Consider the following 18,393-nt stretch of genomic DNA (forward strand, 5'->3'; position numbering starts at 1 on the left):
AACAAAATGTGAATGTTGGCATATGTACATATCGTCGTAATAACATGAGTAGGGAAAGTCTGAAGGTATATATACCCAAATGTTATTAGTGATTGTCTATATCATTGAGATTATGAGTAATGTCTTGTTGTCACTTATTGTATTTATTATTGATGAGCAGTGTTACCTGGTTAAGCCTAGAGAGAACAATCCTAGAGAATTGTAAAAACCTGAGGCCTTAAATGTACTTTCTTTTCTGTTCAGATGGTATTGCAGAAATACGAATAGAAGCAAAGCAGAGCAACTCCTTAGAAGTGAAGTAAGTTTTTGTACTTGTTTTGTGAGTTCGGTTTCAGTGCAAATTAATTGTAACAAATCTCTGAGAAGTGATTTCACGTATCTGTTTCTAAAGGCTAAAAAATACTGTGATGTAAGTGGTCCTTTTTAATCATTTAAAATTGAGTATTTGTGTACTGTTAGTTTCTTGGGGCCACCAAAACAAGGTACCACAGACTGAACGGTTTAAACAACAGAAATGCATTGTTGCATGATTCTAGAGGTTAGATGGAAGTCTGGAATCCAGAGGCCAGCAGGGTTGGCTCCTTCTGAGGGCTGTGAGGGAGGGATCTGTTTCAGGCCTTCCACCTTTTTTCCCTCTGTTCCATCCTTCATGCATATCCGTCTCTGTGTCCAAATTTCCCTTTCTTTTTCTTTTTTTTTTTTTTTAACATTTATTTATTTTTGACAGAGAGAGAGATTGAGTGGGAGAGAGGGAGAGAGAGGGGGAGACACAGAATTCAAAGCAGGCTCCAGGCTCTGAGCTGTCAGCACAGAGCCTGATGTGGGGCTCAAACTCATAAGCCATGAGATCATGACCTGAGCCAAAGTCAGACACGTAACCAACTAAGCCACCCAGGTGCCCCCCAGATTTCCCTTTCATATAAGGACTCCATCATATTGTATTAGGGCCCAGTCTATTGATCTCATTTCAATTCAGTTCCCTCTGTAAATCTCTAAATATGGTTAGGACTCCAACGTATCTTTTTTGAGTAGGAGACAATTAAATCCATACCAATAGGTAACAACTAGTACATGGGTAACATTTTCTTTACTTCCTTTCTCACTAATGTATTATTTGCTACCTTGATTTTAGTACTTAAATGTGTTTTTCCTTTTTGCTTGAAGTTATTTGTTTTAAAATAATTTATATCAGTATTACATGATATCTATTATAAATGAAGTTTTTATTTATTTATTTATTTATTTTAATGTTTATTTTTGAGAGAGAGAGAGAGGTGGGGGGAGGGCAGAGAGAGAGAGGGAGACACAGAATCTGAAGCAGCCTCCAGGCTCTGAGCTGTCAGCACAGAGCCCGATGCGGGGCTGGAACCCATGAACCACGAGATCATGACCTGAGCTGAAGTCGGATGCTTAACTGACTGAGCCACCCAGGCACCCCATAAATGAAGTTTGATTAAGTATTTAGTTGCCTTTAGAAATAAATAAGCCAAATAATAGTAAGTAATAAGTGTGCTAAAATTCTTACACTTTAAAAAGCAATAAAACAAAAGGGTAAAATGTAGTATAGAGGGAACTGCAATAGACCAAGTAAGGAGACCTGAGTCTAGCTGTAACTTCTCTAGTCTGTTTTGCACATCTGTAAGATAAGAAGGTTGGATTAGAAGACGATCTGTACAATTCTCCACATTTATGATCCAGTTATTCTATTTTGTAATGGTTCTCCATTTTTTTAAAGTTTTATTTATTTTTGAAAGAAAGAGACAGCGTGTGTGCATGCGGGGGTAGGGGCAGAGAGAAAAGGAGGGAGAGAATCCCAAGCAGGCTCTGTGCTAATATCACAGAGCCTGTTTTTTGACTATTAAACACACTCTCATCTTAAAGCTAGAGACTGGGGGGTTATCGGCGGAGAGGTATTTGACATTCCTAGCTTCTGTTTCTTGCTGTTTCGCTGAAAACTTGAGAACTTATTTTTTAGTCATTCTGTTTTGTTTTGCTTTTTGGTTTTCTCTGCCTGATTTACTTGTGCCTGCAGCTCTCCTTCTGTGAACGGTGATATTTAACATCAATTTCCCGGGGAATTAGGGATCTTAAAGAATGTTCTTATAAAGAGCACTGAGATATTTACAGGAAAAATGCTGTGTGGATAGAAGATGATATTGAGTCAGGATTCAAAGCTTCTAGCAAATATGAGAAGTGTATGCTATGAAACCCAATTATTAAGACACACGTTTTTCAGTAACTGTTTCCCCACATGTCTAGCACTTCTAGAAATTGCGAAACCTTGTGTATCGGTTCTGAAAGGACACTTCGAGATATCTTGTTGAAATACCTCATGCTGTTGTGTGTGGTGATTTGTGACTGGGGGAATTGTGAGTGTACTTTCTTCAACTAATCTCACAGCCCAGTAATGTGAAGGGGAAAGTCATGTAGTTACACCCTGTTTTTTTAAGTTGTGCTTCTCCAAAGCAGATTTTCTAAGCAAAGGATAATAAACATGAAATTACAAGATGGGTTTCTTGAATCTTCTCTATGGCATTGATACTTGCTGTTAGATTGGAAACATTTTCTTAACTTGGATTTTAGGATAAAGAAGGTGGTTTTATGGTAAGAGATTCCAGTCAGCCAGGCATGTACACGGTCTCCCTTTATACAAAGTTCGGAGGGTAAGTAATCAATCGATCAAGCTCTCTCTCTCTCTTTAAGAGTTTTGATATGAAGTTCCTGTGTAGTTTTTATGGATTCCTAATGTTCAAACAATACGCTGCATTTCAGCACGAAACAAGAAAACCTGCACTTGATTTCTAAAATCTATCCTATTTTTTGTGTTCATATTTCTTTATATCCATATTTCCTGTACTTGGTAATCTTCCTTATGGTTTTCCATATATATCCACTGAGAATGTCTATGGAAACGTTAGCAACATTCAAGAAATGAGTACTGTGCACTGCACTAAGCACTAAGGCTGGCACAGCGAACAAAGTAGACACAGACCCTGCCTTCCTATAGCTTAGTGGGGGATTCAGACAAGCAACCAGGCAGTTGTGGTAGCATGTGAGTAAGTATTATGCTCGGAGAGCAATGTGTGTATGTGTGGGGGGGTAGTCCATGGCCCAGACACATCCAAGTTAGTCACCAGTGTTTTCTAGGGACATCTAGACAGACCTGGTGGGTAATGCAGGCAGAAGGTGGGGGGAAGGGAAAGAGTGTTTCTGACTTAGGAAACTGGACCCGGAATTGAGGGAGGATATGATGAGTTCCAGGAACTGACAAGAGAGTATTTTAGCCAGAATGGAAGGGGGCGGTGAAGGGAGGAAAGAGAACCCTAAGAGATAAAAGTAGAGGTCAGGTCACACCAGTGTCAAGGAGCTTTATTTTAAGAGCAGAGGGAATTCTCTTGAAAGAATTTTTAGCAAGACATGACTCGAGAAGATCTGTGTTCTAGAAAGATATCTAAAATAGAATTTATACATTTTTTAGAAGTGGGTTGGTTCACTTTTAGAAGTATAAGTCTTGTAGACATTTGCACATTTACATTAATAGCAGGGACAAAAAACAGTAGCCAGCTAAGAGGTATTTTAAGACTTTTACGTGTTGGTAAATGGAGTTGGTAAATTTTCTCTTTCACAATCTCATGCAAGGGCCAAGTACATTACCAGTGACCACTTTAAAAACTTCCACCTGTTAATGTGACAGGTGAAGCTAAGAAGAACGTGGGGGAAAAAATAAAAGTTGTGCAGAGACTAGAAGGGGCCATATGTAGGGACCTGTGGTTTCTTGGTGGAAAACATCTTAAGAGTGATGTTACGTTATTACAGTTTGGTGCTAACACAATTTGATTTTTGTTTCAGAGAAGGCTCGTCGGGTTTCAGGCATTATCATATAAAGGAAACAACAACATCCCCAAAGAAGTATTATCTCGCAGAAAAACATGCATTTGGTTCAATTCCTGAGATTATTGAATATCATAAGCACAATGCAGCAGGTAAATGATCTGTTAAAACATTTTTCAAATACAGGGTAGGGATTACGGTGGTCAGACATTGTCAGGCGAACGTGATAACCACTCCACTACGGAGACCCCACGGCTACATGGTCAGACATTGTGATGAATTCTTCCTTGAACAGTTTCAGTTTGTAGTTAATTGTAGAGTGTGATTGATTTAAAATTATTGCAGGGGCGCCTGGGTGGCGCAGTCGGTTAAGTGTCCGACTTCAGCCAGGTCACGATCTCGCGGTCCGTGAGTTCGAGCCCCGCATCAGGCTCTGGGCTGATGGCTCAGAGCCTGGAGCCTGTTTCCGATTCTGTGTCTCCCTCTCTCTCTGCCCCTCCCCCGTTCATGCTCTGTCTCTCTCTGTCCCAAAAATAAATAAACGTTGAAAAAAAAAATTATTGCATATTAAGGATGTGATATATACAAAGAAAAATGGGAAATAATATTAAGTCTTGTAAAAGGCTGTCTTGGGGCGTCTGGGTGGCTCAGTCAGTTCAGTATCTGACTGTTGGTTCCGCTTAGGTCATGATCTCACAGTTCATGGGATCGAGCCCCATGTTGGGCTCTGCACTGAAAGCCTGGAGCCTGCTTGGGATTCTCTCTCTCCTCTCTCTGCCCCTCCCCTGCTCTCCCACTCTCTCTCTCTTAGAATAAATAAACCTTAAGTTTTTTTTTTTTTAAAAAAGCTGATTTGACCTCAGCTCATGAGTTACTCTTATTGTATATGATGAATGTTCACATTTCTGTCGCTTATACCCTTGGTATTAACAAAGACTCCTTGCTTGACTAAGCATTAGTCAGGCTCCTAAACCATCTTTTAGACCCATTTATTTATGCACTTTCTTGTAAGATCCAGTTTTAGCAAGAACCCTGCTAAGTCAGTTTCACCGGAACTCCCACCCTTGATATCCACTCGCACTCAGTCTCTGATCAGGTTCCTTATTTCCCACTGGGTGATGTTCGGTCACCCTGGCTTATATTCAGCAAGATCCTGTTAGATTGGCGTATCCCAACCCCCTCCCTGCCTAGAGTTCCTCTTAGTAATTTTCCATCCACTGACTGCCCCCCTGCTCCTTGGCTGTAAATTCCTGCTTGTCCATGCTATATTTGGAGTTGAACCCAGTCTCTGTCGAACTCTAAAATCATATTGCGGTGGTTCCTATACCAATCACAATGGTCCTGAATAAAGTCTACCTTACCACCTTTAGAAGTGTCATTGGAGAGTTTCTTTTTTTAACAGTATTAAACTAAATCCTAAGATATGTCTATATCAGGGCTGTCACAGAAGCCGTCAGACAAGCCCAGGGTTTAGGGCTATGCTAGGGGCTTCTAAAGACTAGAGTAGTTGTGTCCTGAATGAGTTTTCCATCTTGCTGAATCTCTGCTATACTTACCACCGGAGTGGGAACAAACCAAACACCAGAACCAGAAACTACATTGATGTCCGTTTTCTCAGATAATGATAGGAACAGTTATTGAGAGATAATTTAAATAGCATAAAATTCGCCCATTTAGGTATACAGGTGAGTGGTCATTAGTGTGTTCAGAGCGGTGCCGACTATCACCGTAATCTAACAACATTTCATCATCCTCAGAAGAAATATTGTGCCCATCACCTGTCTCTCCCCCCGGTTCCCCTGCCCCTCTTTTACCAATCCAGCCCTTGGCAACCACTAATCTACTTTCTGTCTCCACAGATTTGCCTATTCTGGACATTTTATATAAATGGAATCATACAATAGGTGGTCTGTTACGACTGGCTTCTTTGACTTAGCATAATGTGTTTGACATGTGTCCATGTTGTAGCCTGTATAAGTGTCCCGTTCCTTTTTATTGACAAATCATAATCCACTGTGTTAATTTGGTTTATCCATTTTGTTGTCATTCATCAGGGGTGGACATCTGGCTTGTTTCCACATTTTGGCTTTTACGAATAATGCTGCTGTGAACATTTGTATCCAAGTTTTTGCACAGAAATAGGTTTCATTTCTCTTGGTTACTTACCTAGGAGTGAATTTGCTGGGTTATATGTTAAGTCTGTGTCTAACACGTGAGGAGCTATTTTCATTATCGATTTATCCCCCAAGAACTTTTTCTTACCTCTTATTCTGTTACTTTCTTTTTCAGGGATCACATTCCCTATTTCTTTCATCTCCTTGTATAACAACCGTTACCTCAATTCAGTCATTTAGCAAACATGTATTAAGTGTCTGTTATGTGCCAGGCATTGTGCCTGGTTCTAGGGAGTCTGTGGTGGACTAGAGATAGTCATTGACCCTGTGTCTCTCCGAACTTACTGTCTGGTGAGGGAGACAGAGAAGTATGTAACACTTTAAAGTTACTATGAGATACGCTGTAACTGAAGAAATACAGAGGAAAATGGATGCTTATAGGAGAGATACCTGTGCCATTTCTTCTCATTTAGTGCTGGGAGCAACTTACGTTAAAGGGTTTACTCCACCTCACTGACTTCCAGTAGTTTCTCTTCCAGTTGTTGATATTTTAGAGCCTCTATTTATGCTAACGTTACTTGTATTGAGTTAGCAAGGTGAATCACTTTAATTTTTAATAGACTACCTTAAATCCCTTTCATAGTTCAGATCTCATTGGAAAACAAAATGAAATAATAAGCGATAGTAACTGTTAGAAACCTTTTAACATTTTCAAAAATGTTTGAGAAGCAAATATGCTAGCAGAGAGCTCGATAAACCCTGTAATATTTATTTATTTATTTATTTATTTATTTAAATTTATTTATTTATTGCTGAGAGAAAGTAAGGCAGGGAGGGGCAGAGAGAGAGGAAGAGAGATAGAATCCCAAGCAGGTTCCATACTGTCAGCACAGAGCCCGACCCGGTACTCGAACTCATGAACCGCGAGATCATGACCGGAGCCAAAATCAAGAGTTGGACACTTAACCAACTGAGCCACCCAGGTGCCCCAGAACACGGTAATATTTAAAAGGCAGTGTTTGTTGAGTGAATAAAAGCATTTCTATCTTTAAAAGTTTTTTTATGTTCTGTAAAAATATGAAATGGTCAAGTCAAAGTATAGGATTATCTTCTTCCTGCCTGCCTTCCTCTGGTTTTATTTTTCGCTAGCATATAGCAGGGTACTGTATGTACCCACAGAGGATGAGCACTTAGTGGAAAATGAATGGACTTTGTACAGGAGTTTCTAAGGTTTGTGCTTTACCATGCGGAGTGATTAAGAATGAATTCAACTGCACTGCTCTCTCTGACCTCCAGGACTCGTCACAAGGCTGCGGTACCCAGTTAACGTGAGGGAGAAGAATGCACCGACCACTGCAGGATTCAGCTATGGTAACTCATTTCATAGTTGCACTGGCTAACTTTCCTTGAAAAAAATCTATCACTCCAAGACCAGTTTAGATGTTTAGGATTCCACATAGTAGAACTGTTTTTATAGTTTCATAGTATGGGTTTTTAGATGATTGTACTCATAGCTATGGTAACCCTCGATTTTCTGTTTTCATCATTATTCATAATTCAGAAAACTTCCTGTTGGTGAAAAATAAGCACTGCCATGTTATTTCTAAAATAAACCAAATCCTTTCCTGGTTCTCACTAGCCTTGTTGGTTACTCACAGGAAGTTAAGGATGGGGGTAATAAAGAAGGCATCCACTTGAGGTCTTTGTTGCTTCCAGCAAAAGCCTTTTAAACAGAAGATTAAATTCTTTCCAACCTGATGTAATTGGGGGAAAAAAACAAAAAACGAAACTGAGGGGGAAGAATGCTAAAGGAGGAAGCGTTTGATTTTGTTTTTTTTTTTTCCTAAGCACTTTTAAGCTCTATTATTATTAGCATATTGTTCATCATCTTCTTGCTTTCTGCAGTTCACGTTGCTTGTATTGTGATGGCTTGGAAGGCAGTCCATCATCCCCCGGAGGAGGGAAAGCCACCTTTTGTAGTTTAGATGCACATTGCAAGTCTGCTGTTTTACTGGCAGTTGTACCAGCCTGTAACTTTGACATTGACCTTGGTTGTAGTTTCTTTGTTTCCCGCGGATTCATGCTGTGTTTTCCTTATTAAATGTTATCACTTTCTCCCTCTGTCTCACAGAAAAATGGGAGATCAACCCTTCAGAGCTGACCTTTATGAGGGAACTGGGGAGCGGACTGTTTGGAGTCGTGAGGCTTGGCAAGTGGAGAGCTCAATACAAAGTTGCAATCAAAGCTATTAGGGAAGGTGCCATGTGTGAGGAAGACTTTATAGAAGAAGCTAAAGTGATGATGTAAGTTACTCTGTTCTTTCCCATTGCTCTTTTAGCCTGGCTCCAGCTAATAGCCCTGCTGGTTTCTTTTCCTATAGTAACCATATGTATGCATGACTTCCCTCCCAGGAAGCTCACACACCCGAAGCTGGTACAGCTTTATGGCGTATGCACCCAGCAGAAACCAATTTACATTGTTACGGAGTTCATGGAAAGGGGCTGTCTTCTGAATTTCCTCCGGCAGAGACAAGGTCATTTTAGTAGAGATATGCTGCTGAGCATGTGTCAAGATGTGTGTGAAGGGATGGAGTACCTGGAGAGAAACAGCTTCATCCACAGAGATCTGGTAATCAGAAACCACCTGTGTTCCCATTCGGTGGCCCAGTTCCTTTGTGACACTGGGGCAGCACATGAGCAATGATGTATTAATACCCACTTTCTGTTCTCAACAGTGTCCCATCATTATCTTTAAACTTGGTCAGTTTCACTTGCCTCATAATTTTAACAGAAAGATCTTTACTAAATCTAATACATCTAATACATAATTACATAGACAATTGTGTAAATAATATGTAATTACATAGGTAATTATTTCTAAGCAACTTACCATGTATTAAGTACTTGAGCCCCGTTAAGAATCTCAGGTGACAGCTAGTCTTTCTGATCGTCATTGATTCGTAAGAAAATTAGCTTGAGAGACAGGAAATGACTTGCATAAGGTGATAACGTGGGGAAGTTAAGGGCTGACTGTCACTAAATCCCCAGCTCTTTCCCACTGCATACACTGTAAGCTAGAACAGAAGCTACAACAGAAACCCTTGGCTTATTTTCCTTATTTCTCAAATCACTGGGAAAAGATGGAAGCCCATGTTAACTCCTCAAAATACTAGAAAAAGGAATCTATTACTGGTTCTAAATTATTGTGATGGAGATACTTCTTAATTTCTCCTCTCTCTCTCTCTCTCTCTCCCTACCTCCTCCATTTTTTCTTTTGTTTTTTCTTGTCTGCCTATTCTTCTCAGATGTATCTATTTTCAGCTTGTTGATGGATCTATCAGTTCCTGTTAAACCTTAAAGGTGATTCTTTCATCAAAAAGAATGTGATTTTCCACCTGGGACTTTTTTTTCCATATTTTAGTTGTTGTTGTTTTTAAGTAGTGCTGGCTTCATGCCCAGCACAGAGCCCAATGTGGGGTTTGAACTCAATACCCTGAGATCAGGACTTGAACTGAGATCAGGAGTTGGAAACTTAACCAACTGAGCCAGTCAAGGGCCCCTTCACATTTTAGTTTTAACTTTTTTGTCATAAAGCATGGATGCATTTCTTCCAGAGTAACAGTAAAGCGTTTACAAAAATTTAACAATCACCTTAAACAGGCATTGCTTTAATAGGTATTTAACACATGTTGACTCATTTAATCATTGTAACAACTCTAAGAAGTAGGTACTATTATTATTCTCATTTACAGATGAGGAAACTGAGGCGCAAATAGGATAAAATAACTTACCAATGATCAAGGAAACTGTGGAGTTGGGATTTGAACCCGGGGAGTTTGGCTCTGGAGTCCATACTGTGGCCACTGTGCAATGCCATCTGTAGTCTTAGGTTATAATAAAGAGCTGAAGATTTGTATATGGAAGACTTAGATTCTGTTTCTACATCTGTAAATTGTGGGTGGGTTAGAATACTGGTTTGCTCACAAGACTGCTTCTACCCCAACCCCAGCTTTACTGAAGTATAATTGACAAAATTGTATAAATTTAAAGTATAGAGCATAATGACTTGATATGTGTACACATTGTGAAATGATTATCACAGTCAAGTTAATTATATCCATATCTCACATGTGGTTAAGAATGCTTAATATTTATTCTTTTAGTAAATTGCGATTAAATAATACAGTGTTATTAATTATAGTTATTGTGCTATACATGAGATCCTCAGAACATAATGAGTTTCACATTTTTTCTTAAGATTCCTTATATAAATAATGTCATACAGTATTTGTCTTTCTGTCTGGCTCATTTCACTTCGGATAATGCCCTCTATGTTCATCTCTGTTGCCACAATAACAAGATCTTTTTTTATGGCATATTCCTCTGTGTGTGTGTGTGTATGTGTGTGCATACACCCCACATCAACTTTATTCACTCGCCATTGATGAACAGTTAGATTGTTTCATATCTTAGCTATTGTAATGCTCCTGTGCATATGGAGGTACAGACATCTCTTTGAAGTACTGATTTCATTTCCTTTTGTATATATTTAGAAATGGAATTCCTGGATCATATGGTAGTTCTACTTATAATTTTTTGAGTAGACTCCAATACTGTTTTCCATAATGGCCGTACCAATTTACATTCCCACGAATCATATACAGGGGTTCCACTTTCTCCTCTGTTTCCTCCTTGCCAACTTTTGTTATCTCTCGTGTTTTTGATACTAGCCATCCTGATAGATGTGGAATGATATCTTACTGTGCTTTTGATTTGCATTTCCCTGATGATTGATGATGTTGAGCCCCCTTTCATATACCTGTTGGCCGTTTGTATGGGTTTTTTTTTTTTTTTGAAAAAAATGTGTATTCAGGTTCTTTGCCCCTTTAAAAAATTGGATTATTTCCTTTTATTTGGTACTGAGTTGTATGATTTCTTTATATATTTTATATAAACCTCTATTGGTTATATGGTTTTGCAAATACTTTCTCCCAGTCTGTAGTTTTCCTTTCTATTTTGTTGACTATTTCCCTTGCTATGCAAAGGTTTTTAGTTTGATGTAGCCTAGTTATTTATTTCTGCTTTTGTTGCTTGTGCTTTTGGTGCCATATCCAAACATTCATTGCCAAGATCATGTCAAGGGGCTTTCCCCTGTTTTCTTCTAGACCTGGATTCAGGACTTACATTTAAGTCTTTAATCTATTTCAGGTCAGTTTTTGTGTATGGTGTAAGATAGAGGTCCAATTTCATTATTTTGCATATAGATACCCAATTTTGCCAGCACCATTTATTAAAGAGACTGTGTTTTCCCCACTGTGTGTTCTTGGCCCCTTTGCCAAAGATTAGTTGACCATATATGTATGGATTTATTTCTGGACTCGATATCCTTTTCCGTTGGTCTATATATTTGTTTTTGTGCTAGTATCATACTGTTTTGATTACTATAGCTTTGTAATATAGCTTTAAATCAGAACATGTGGTGCCTCTAGTTTTGTTCTTCTTTCTCAAGGGTGTTTTGGCTACTTTATGTCTTTTGTAGTTACATATGAATTTTAGGATTGTTTTTCTATTTCTGTGAATTGTACCAATGGAATTTTGAAAGGGATTACATCAAATGTAGATTGCTTTGGGTAGTATGGACTTTTAAACAATATTAATTCTTGCAACCCATGGACGGGGGTAGCATTCCATTTGTTTGTATTTTTTTTTTTCATCAAAAGTTTATGAGTTTTTGGATTTTTGCCTTTTTGGTTAAATTTATTTATTTATTCCTAACTATGTTATTGTATTTGGTGTTATTATAAATGCATTTGTTTTCTTAATTTCTTTCAGATGTTTCATTGTTAGTGTATAGAAATGCAACTGATTTTTGTGTATTGATTTTGTATGATACAACTTTATTGAAATTATTTATTAGTGCTAATATGTTTTTGTTTTTTTTAGAATTTTCTACATATAAGATCATGTCAACCGCAAACAAAGACAATTTTAATTTTGCTTTCCAATTTGAATGCCTTTTCTTTTTCTTGCTTAATTACCCTGGCTAGGTCTTTTAGTACTATGTTGAATAGATGTGGTGAGTGGACATCATTGTCTGTTCCTGATTGTAGAGGAAAAGCTTTTAGCTTTTCATTGTTGAGTATGATATTAGCTGTGGGTTGGTCATATATGACCTTTATTATGTTGAGGTATATTCCTTTTATACTAACTTGTTGAGAGTTTTTATCATAAAACTCTTTATGATAAATGGATATTAACTTTTGACAAATGCTTTTTCTGCATCTGTTGAGATAGTCATAGGATTTTTTTTTTTTAATTTTTTTTTCAACGTTTATTTATTTTTGGGACAGAGAGAGACAGAGCATGAACGGGGGAGGGGCAGAGAGAGAGGGAGACACAGAATCGGAAACAGGCTCCAGGCTCTGAGCCATCAGCCCAGAGCCTGACGCGGGGCTCGAACTCACGGACCGCGAGATCGTGACCTGGCTGAAGTCGGACGCTTAACCGACTGCGCCACCCAGGCGCCCCGATAGTCATATGATTTTTATCCTTCATTCTGATAATGTGATATATACGTATACATATACCACATTTATTGATTTGCATATGTTGAACCATCCCTGCATCCTGGGGATGAATCCCTTTTGATCGTGGCGTATGATCCTTTTAATGTATTGTTGAGTTCTGTTTGCTAATATTTTGTTGATGATCTTTTAAATATCTGTGTTCATCAGGGATATTGACCTATAATTTTCTCTTCTTATAGTGTCCTTGTCTGGCTCTGGTGTCAGGGAAATGCTTACGTCATAAAATGAGTTTGGAAGTATTCTCTCCTCTTCAGTATTTTGGAAGAGTTTGAGAAGGATATGTGTTAGTTTTTCTTCACATGTTTTGTAAAATTCGGGGCGCCTGGGTGGCTCAGTCGGCTGAGCGTCCAACTTCAGCTCAGGTCATGATCTCGCGGTCTGTGAGTTCGAGCCCCACGTGCTGACAGCTCAGAGCCTGGAGCCTGCTTCCAATTCTGTGTCTCCCTCTCTCTCTCTGCCCCTCTCCCGCTCATGCTCTGTCTCTCTCTGTCTCTCAAAAAGAAATAAACATTAAAAAAAATGTTTTGTAAAATTCACCAGTGAAGCCTTCTGGTCCTGGGCTTTTCTTTTACAAGACTGTTTTCAAGATTACAACATATGATTGGGGCAAAGGACTCCGTAAAATAGAAGATGTGATATGTATATATAGATATAGATATAGATGTTATATATATCTATATATATAAAACATTCCTTGTTCGGGGCGCCTGGGTGGCTCAGTCAGTTAAGCGTCCGACTTCAGCTCAGGTCACGATCTTGCAATCTCGCGGTCTGTGAGTTCGAGCCCCGCGTCGGGCTCTGGGCTGATGGCTCAGAGCCTGGAGCCTGCTTCCGATTCTGTGTCTCCCTCTCTCTCTGCTCCTCCCCCGTTCATGCTCTGTCTCTCTCTGTCTCAAAAATAAATAAACGTTAAAAAAAAAATTAAAAAAAAAACATTCCTTGTTCTTATTATGCTTAGCAATGATAAAGAACTTCTCTTTGTCATATTGAAAGTTGTGAATTAAGCACCTTCCTCTTTTTTTGTACTTTCAAAACTGATGAAAATTGAATGCCTACAGGAGTATGGCAGACTACATCTGTCCACACAGGCCATATCTTGGTGAAAGCAATTTTGATAATTTTGTGCTTATGATATTGACATCACTGTGGTAGTTTTGTGTCACCCCTGAAGGGAAGATTCTGATGCTCCTGTCTTTTGAGCAAAGAATGCTGTTGACCATGAAGTGAAGGCATTAGAAGGCATCTCCGTAGGAAAAGGGGGAAATCTGGGGAACTTTAGAAGAGACTCTTAAAATGCATTCAGCAGGAATAATTTCATATAAGTGGCTGCCACATACAGAGAATAAAATGCTAGAAGTATCAGGAATAAAAATGCACCTGGGCGCACCTGGGTGGCTCAATCAGTTAAGCATTGGACTTTGGCTCAGGTCATGATTTCATGGTTTGCTCACCATCAGGTAAGCTCAAGCCCCACATAGGTGAGCTTGAGCCCCGCGTCTCTCTCTCTCCCTATCTCTGTCTCTGCTCTCATGGGATTCTGTCTCTCTCCCTCTCTCTCTGCCCCTCGCTCACTTGTCCCCTTTCTCTCAAAAAAGAAAATGCATCTTAGCCCACAGGTTATGGCATTAAAAATATTGTTACCATGTTTTCCTTCGGAGAAGTACTATCTTTTTACAAAACTGTTTTCTTGAAATTTAAAGAATGGGCAAGAGAATACAAATTAAATAATCCAGAATTGTTTTTGACCAATTTCATGTATCATACTACAATATACTGGAAACATTATGAATGACAAGGCAAACTATGTTGCACATGGCTGGGGTTTTTTTTTTTTTTTTGACTGAGAACAGGACAACCAGTCATTGAGCAAAACTATTGGGTAAAAGGTTAATTACCTATCAGTTACCTTTGTTGTTTGTCATTAAACTCACCTAGTGAGAACCTAGATTAAGGACTTCGAGAGATGTCATTATCAGGGCACCTGGGTGGCTCAGTCGGTTAGGTGTCTGACTCTTAGTTTCGGCTCAGGTCATGATCTCACAGTTCATGAGATGGAGCCCCGCCTAGGGTGCTGACAGTGCAGAGCCTGCTTGAGTTTCTCGCTCTCTGTCCCTCCCCCATTCATGTGCATGTGCACGCTTGCGCTCTCTCAATGTCTCTCTCTCTCTCTCTCTCTCAAAATAAATAAACTTAAAAAAAGAGAGATGTTATCAGTAAGAAAATCTCACAGTTTAATAAAAATAGGAATGGGAGGGGGGGAAGTAGGTTGATCTGGTTAGTCCTCATTTGGGTCTGACAATTGGTGACGTCATGTAATAATGCCCTATTGCACATACGACCTGCTGACCTGTCTTTCTACCCATTTTTTCAAGTATATGTTGGAGACAATTCCACGGGGATAAAAACAATTTATAAAGAGACATTTCCACCTTCTGTAAATGTTGACTGGGCTATATTAAGTTTAATATAAACAGAAGTTATATTTTTTTACTTTGTAGAACTTTGTAACTATTATACCATTGAAATGTTATTTTCCAGGCTGCCAGAAATTGTCTAGTAAATGAGGCGGGAGTTGTGAAAGTATCTGATTTTGGAATGGCCAGGTAAGGCTGAGTCTATGTGAACGTTTCCTATCAGTTTTGGATTAAATTAATATGAGACGGTGACCTTTGAAGGTACAGAAAGCCTGGCTTTTTCTTTGCAGTTTGACTGTGTCAGCTTCTTTCTCCGAGGCCTATTTAAGAGCTGTTTTTAAACCACATCTTTTGTTCGATTAGCAAAATATCTGTAGTACTCATCATTTTCATAGGCAGACTAATTGTTTTTTCTGCTTTTTAGTGCGTTTTGATACAAGGAAATAAAATAAATTAGATTATCTGTATTTTGAAAAATTTCTTTGCTGAATGTATCCATTTTACTGCTACCTTGGGCTTTTTCTCAGGTTAACAAATTGTTGAGAAATTATGACTTCTTCATGCTTTATTATGTGGCTTCAGGTGATAGTCACATTAGCTTGTAGAATTAATAAGCATGGGAATAATCTGCACTGACGAAGGAGAAAGGAAATCTTGTTCACTGTTCTGTGATAAATGAATTCATTAAAAAAGTGTACATTGCAATGTTAATAATTCTCTCCACTAGGTGGTAGTATAGCATGTTAAATATGTTACTTTCATTTTTTCCTTGGTTTGGGTTAGATTTCTAGAATCTTTTGTTTTCATAGAAAATGTATTTGGGGGTAAAGTTCTTAGAATACCCAAATCTGTTGTGTTTTTATTCTCATAATTTTTGTAATTTTAATGGTGTGTTAGAAAAGACCTTGAAAACATACTGTTTGTCCTTTTCCTCCTCTCTGTCCATTCACTCATCCGTACATCCATCCGTAAAGAAATTAGGTGCCTACTGTGTACCAGGGTGTTAGGCTGAACCAGAGCAGAGTATAAGGCATATGGGTCCTTGCCCGCATGCGGCTTATATTCAGGAGGAGAGAGAGACATAGACCTGAGACAATCATGAAGAAGGGAAAACACAGTGGTGTGACAGAGCAGGGATCAGCACACCATGGCCTCTGGCCCAGATGTGACCCAACACCTCTTTATTCAGCTTGTGAGCCAACAGTGGTTTTCCAACTTTTAAATGATTGGCAAAACTTAAAAGAAGTTCGTGACACGTGAAAATTATCTGAAATTCAAATGTCAGTGTGCGTAAATACTTATGTGTTGTCTGTGGCTGCTTTCACACTACAAAGGCAGAGTTGGATAGTGGTGGCAGAGGCTGTATCACCTGAAAAATCTGAAATATTTATCACGTGACCCATTACAGAAGAAGTTTGCTCATCCCTAAGATAGAGGTCACTTGGGGCGGCTAGTGGGGGGAGTGATGGTGTGGGGCGGGGTCATAGTAGCTGTGGTGCTTTGGAAGACAGACCTCTTTGTGTTTTTTTCTTTTTGTTTTTTGTTTGTTTTCTTCTCACATTTGTATTTCCATTCTGGTTAACATACAGCACAATATTGGTTTCAGGAACAGAATTCAGTGATTCATCATTTACATACAATACCCAGCGCTCATCACAAGTATCCTCCTTAATCCCCATCACGTATCTAGCCCATCTCCCACCCACCTCCCTCTATCAACCCTGTTTGTTCTCTGTCATTAAGAGTGTCTTATGGTTTGTTTCCCTGTCTCCACCTCCCCCATATGTTCATCCGTTTTGTTTCTTAAGCCATATGAGTGAGATCATATGGTATTTGTCTTTTTCTGACCGACTTACTTTGCTTAGCATAATATACTCCAGCTCCATCCACATCATTGCAAATGGCAAGATTTCATTCTTTTTGATGCCCGAGTAATGTTCCATTGTATATATGTACCACGTCTTCTTTATCCATTTATCAGTCAATGGACGCTTGGGCTGTCTCCTTAGTTGGGCTATTGTTGATAGTTCTGCTATGCTGGGGTGCACGTACCCCTTTGAATCTGTATTTTTGTATCCTTTACTAAATACCTAGCAGTGCAACTGCTGGATCATAGGGTAGTTCTGTTTTCAGTTTTTTGAGGAACCTCCACCCTGTTTCCCAGAGCAGCTACACCAGTTTGCATTGCCACCAACAGTGCAAGAGGGTTGCCCCTTCTCTGCATCCTCGCCAACACCTGTTGTTTCTCGTGTTGTTGTTTCTTGTGTTGTTGATTTCAGCCATTCTGATGTGAGGTGTGAGGTTGTATCTCAGTGTGGTTTTGATTTGCATTTCCCTGATGATGAGCGATGTTGAGCATCTTTTCATGTGTCTGTTAGCCATCTGAATGTCTTCTTTGGAAAATGCCTACTCATGTCGCAAGACCTCTTTGAGACCAGGATATTTGAACTGAGACCAAACAGGCAGAAATATCCAATTAGGTGGAAATCTGAGGATAAAATATTCCAGGTGGAAGAAACAGCAAATAATAAAAGCTTGAAATCTGGGACAAGCTTGGCCTGCTGAAGGAATCAAAACAGGGCCAGGGTGGTTAGCCCAGAGCCAGCACAAGGAACAGGTATAAAGCCACAGAAGGAACAGGTCATACAGGCCATGTTTAGTTCCTAATGAGAACAGGACTGCTGCCTGCCAGGGCAGTACTTACCCCTGCTCTTTATATGCTTTTTATGAAGATTTTCTCTGAGGGGCAGTCCTCCAGTTTCACATGCTTGATTTTCACAGGTTTGGCTTTCAGAAAATGTGTGCTTTCGCATCAGCCCCTCTAAAATCCTCATTAAACACTGAATTCAGACTCCCCTGATTGACAATTTGATCCAGCCCATGGTGGCATTACCATCTTTGTCCATGCAGCAAAAGAATTTTGTGCAATTATGTGAATGTTTTCTCATGGAGCTTTTAGAAATGAACTTGATATGTTCATGTGATACATAAATGCATTCCTTGTGTAAATACATACAGAACACATAACAGAAAGGGCTGAAGTCCCCATATTCACCGCCCCGATCAAAGGTCCTCCCCCCAGGTAGCCAGAGTTACCAGTTTGTGTGTGTCTATCCAGAAGAACATAAGTAAGCTTGCATAGCAAAAATTACATAGTATTGTTTTGAGTGTGTAATTGTGTGTGTGTGGGGGGGGACAGATGTCATGGCATATAAATATATACTCCACCATTTACATATGTCATTTTGCAATTTGCTGTTTTCATTTGCTGGAGGTTTAAATTGCACTCTGTGGAATTGTGGGGGCTAAAAGCACATGTGTCTCCAAATGCTCTGCACCACTTCCTTTAGAGCAGCTCTGCTTTAGATGTTTTACATGTGGGCCCTTCGGGTTAAATATTGTTTAAAGAACAAAGTTGCTAACCCCCCAAAAAAGTTTGCTAACTCTT

At 39.3% G+C, this 18,393-nt stretch overlaps 1 protein-coding gene across 3 annotated transcripts in view; it reads left to right on the plus strand.

Moving 5' to 3' along the window:
* TEC (tec protein tyrosine kinase) overlaps positions 1-18,393 on the plus strand; it is a 128,961-nt gene that overhangs the window by 108,078 nt on the left and 2,490 nt on the right. For all 3 annotated transcript variants that reach the window (XM_086705116.1, XM_086705114.1, XM_086705115.1), the window contains exons 9-15: positions 244-298; positions 2,584-2,663; positions 3,850-3,983; positions 7,242-7,316; positions 8,077-8,248; positions 8,357-8,573; positions 15,070-15,134. In XM_086705116.1, the coding sequence (XP_086561242.1) occupies positions 244-298; positions 2,584-2,663; positions 3,850-3,983; positions 7,242-7,316; positions 8,077-8,248; positions 8,357-8,573; positions 15,070-15,134 (798 nt within the window). The remainder of the gene's footprint in view (positions 1-243; positions 299-2,583; positions 2,664-3,849; positions 3,984-7,241; positions 7,317-8,076; positions 8,249-8,356; positions 8,574-15,069; positions 15,135-18,393) is intronic.

The sequence above is a fragment of the Puma concolor genome, chromosome B1 (genome assembly GCF_028749965.1).
Source record: "Puma concolor isolate L17-30 chromosome B1, mPumCon1.1.hap2, whole genome shotgun sequence".
NCBI classification, from domain to species: Eukaryota; Metazoa; Chordata; class Mammalia; order Carnivora; family Felidae; genus Puma; species Puma concolor.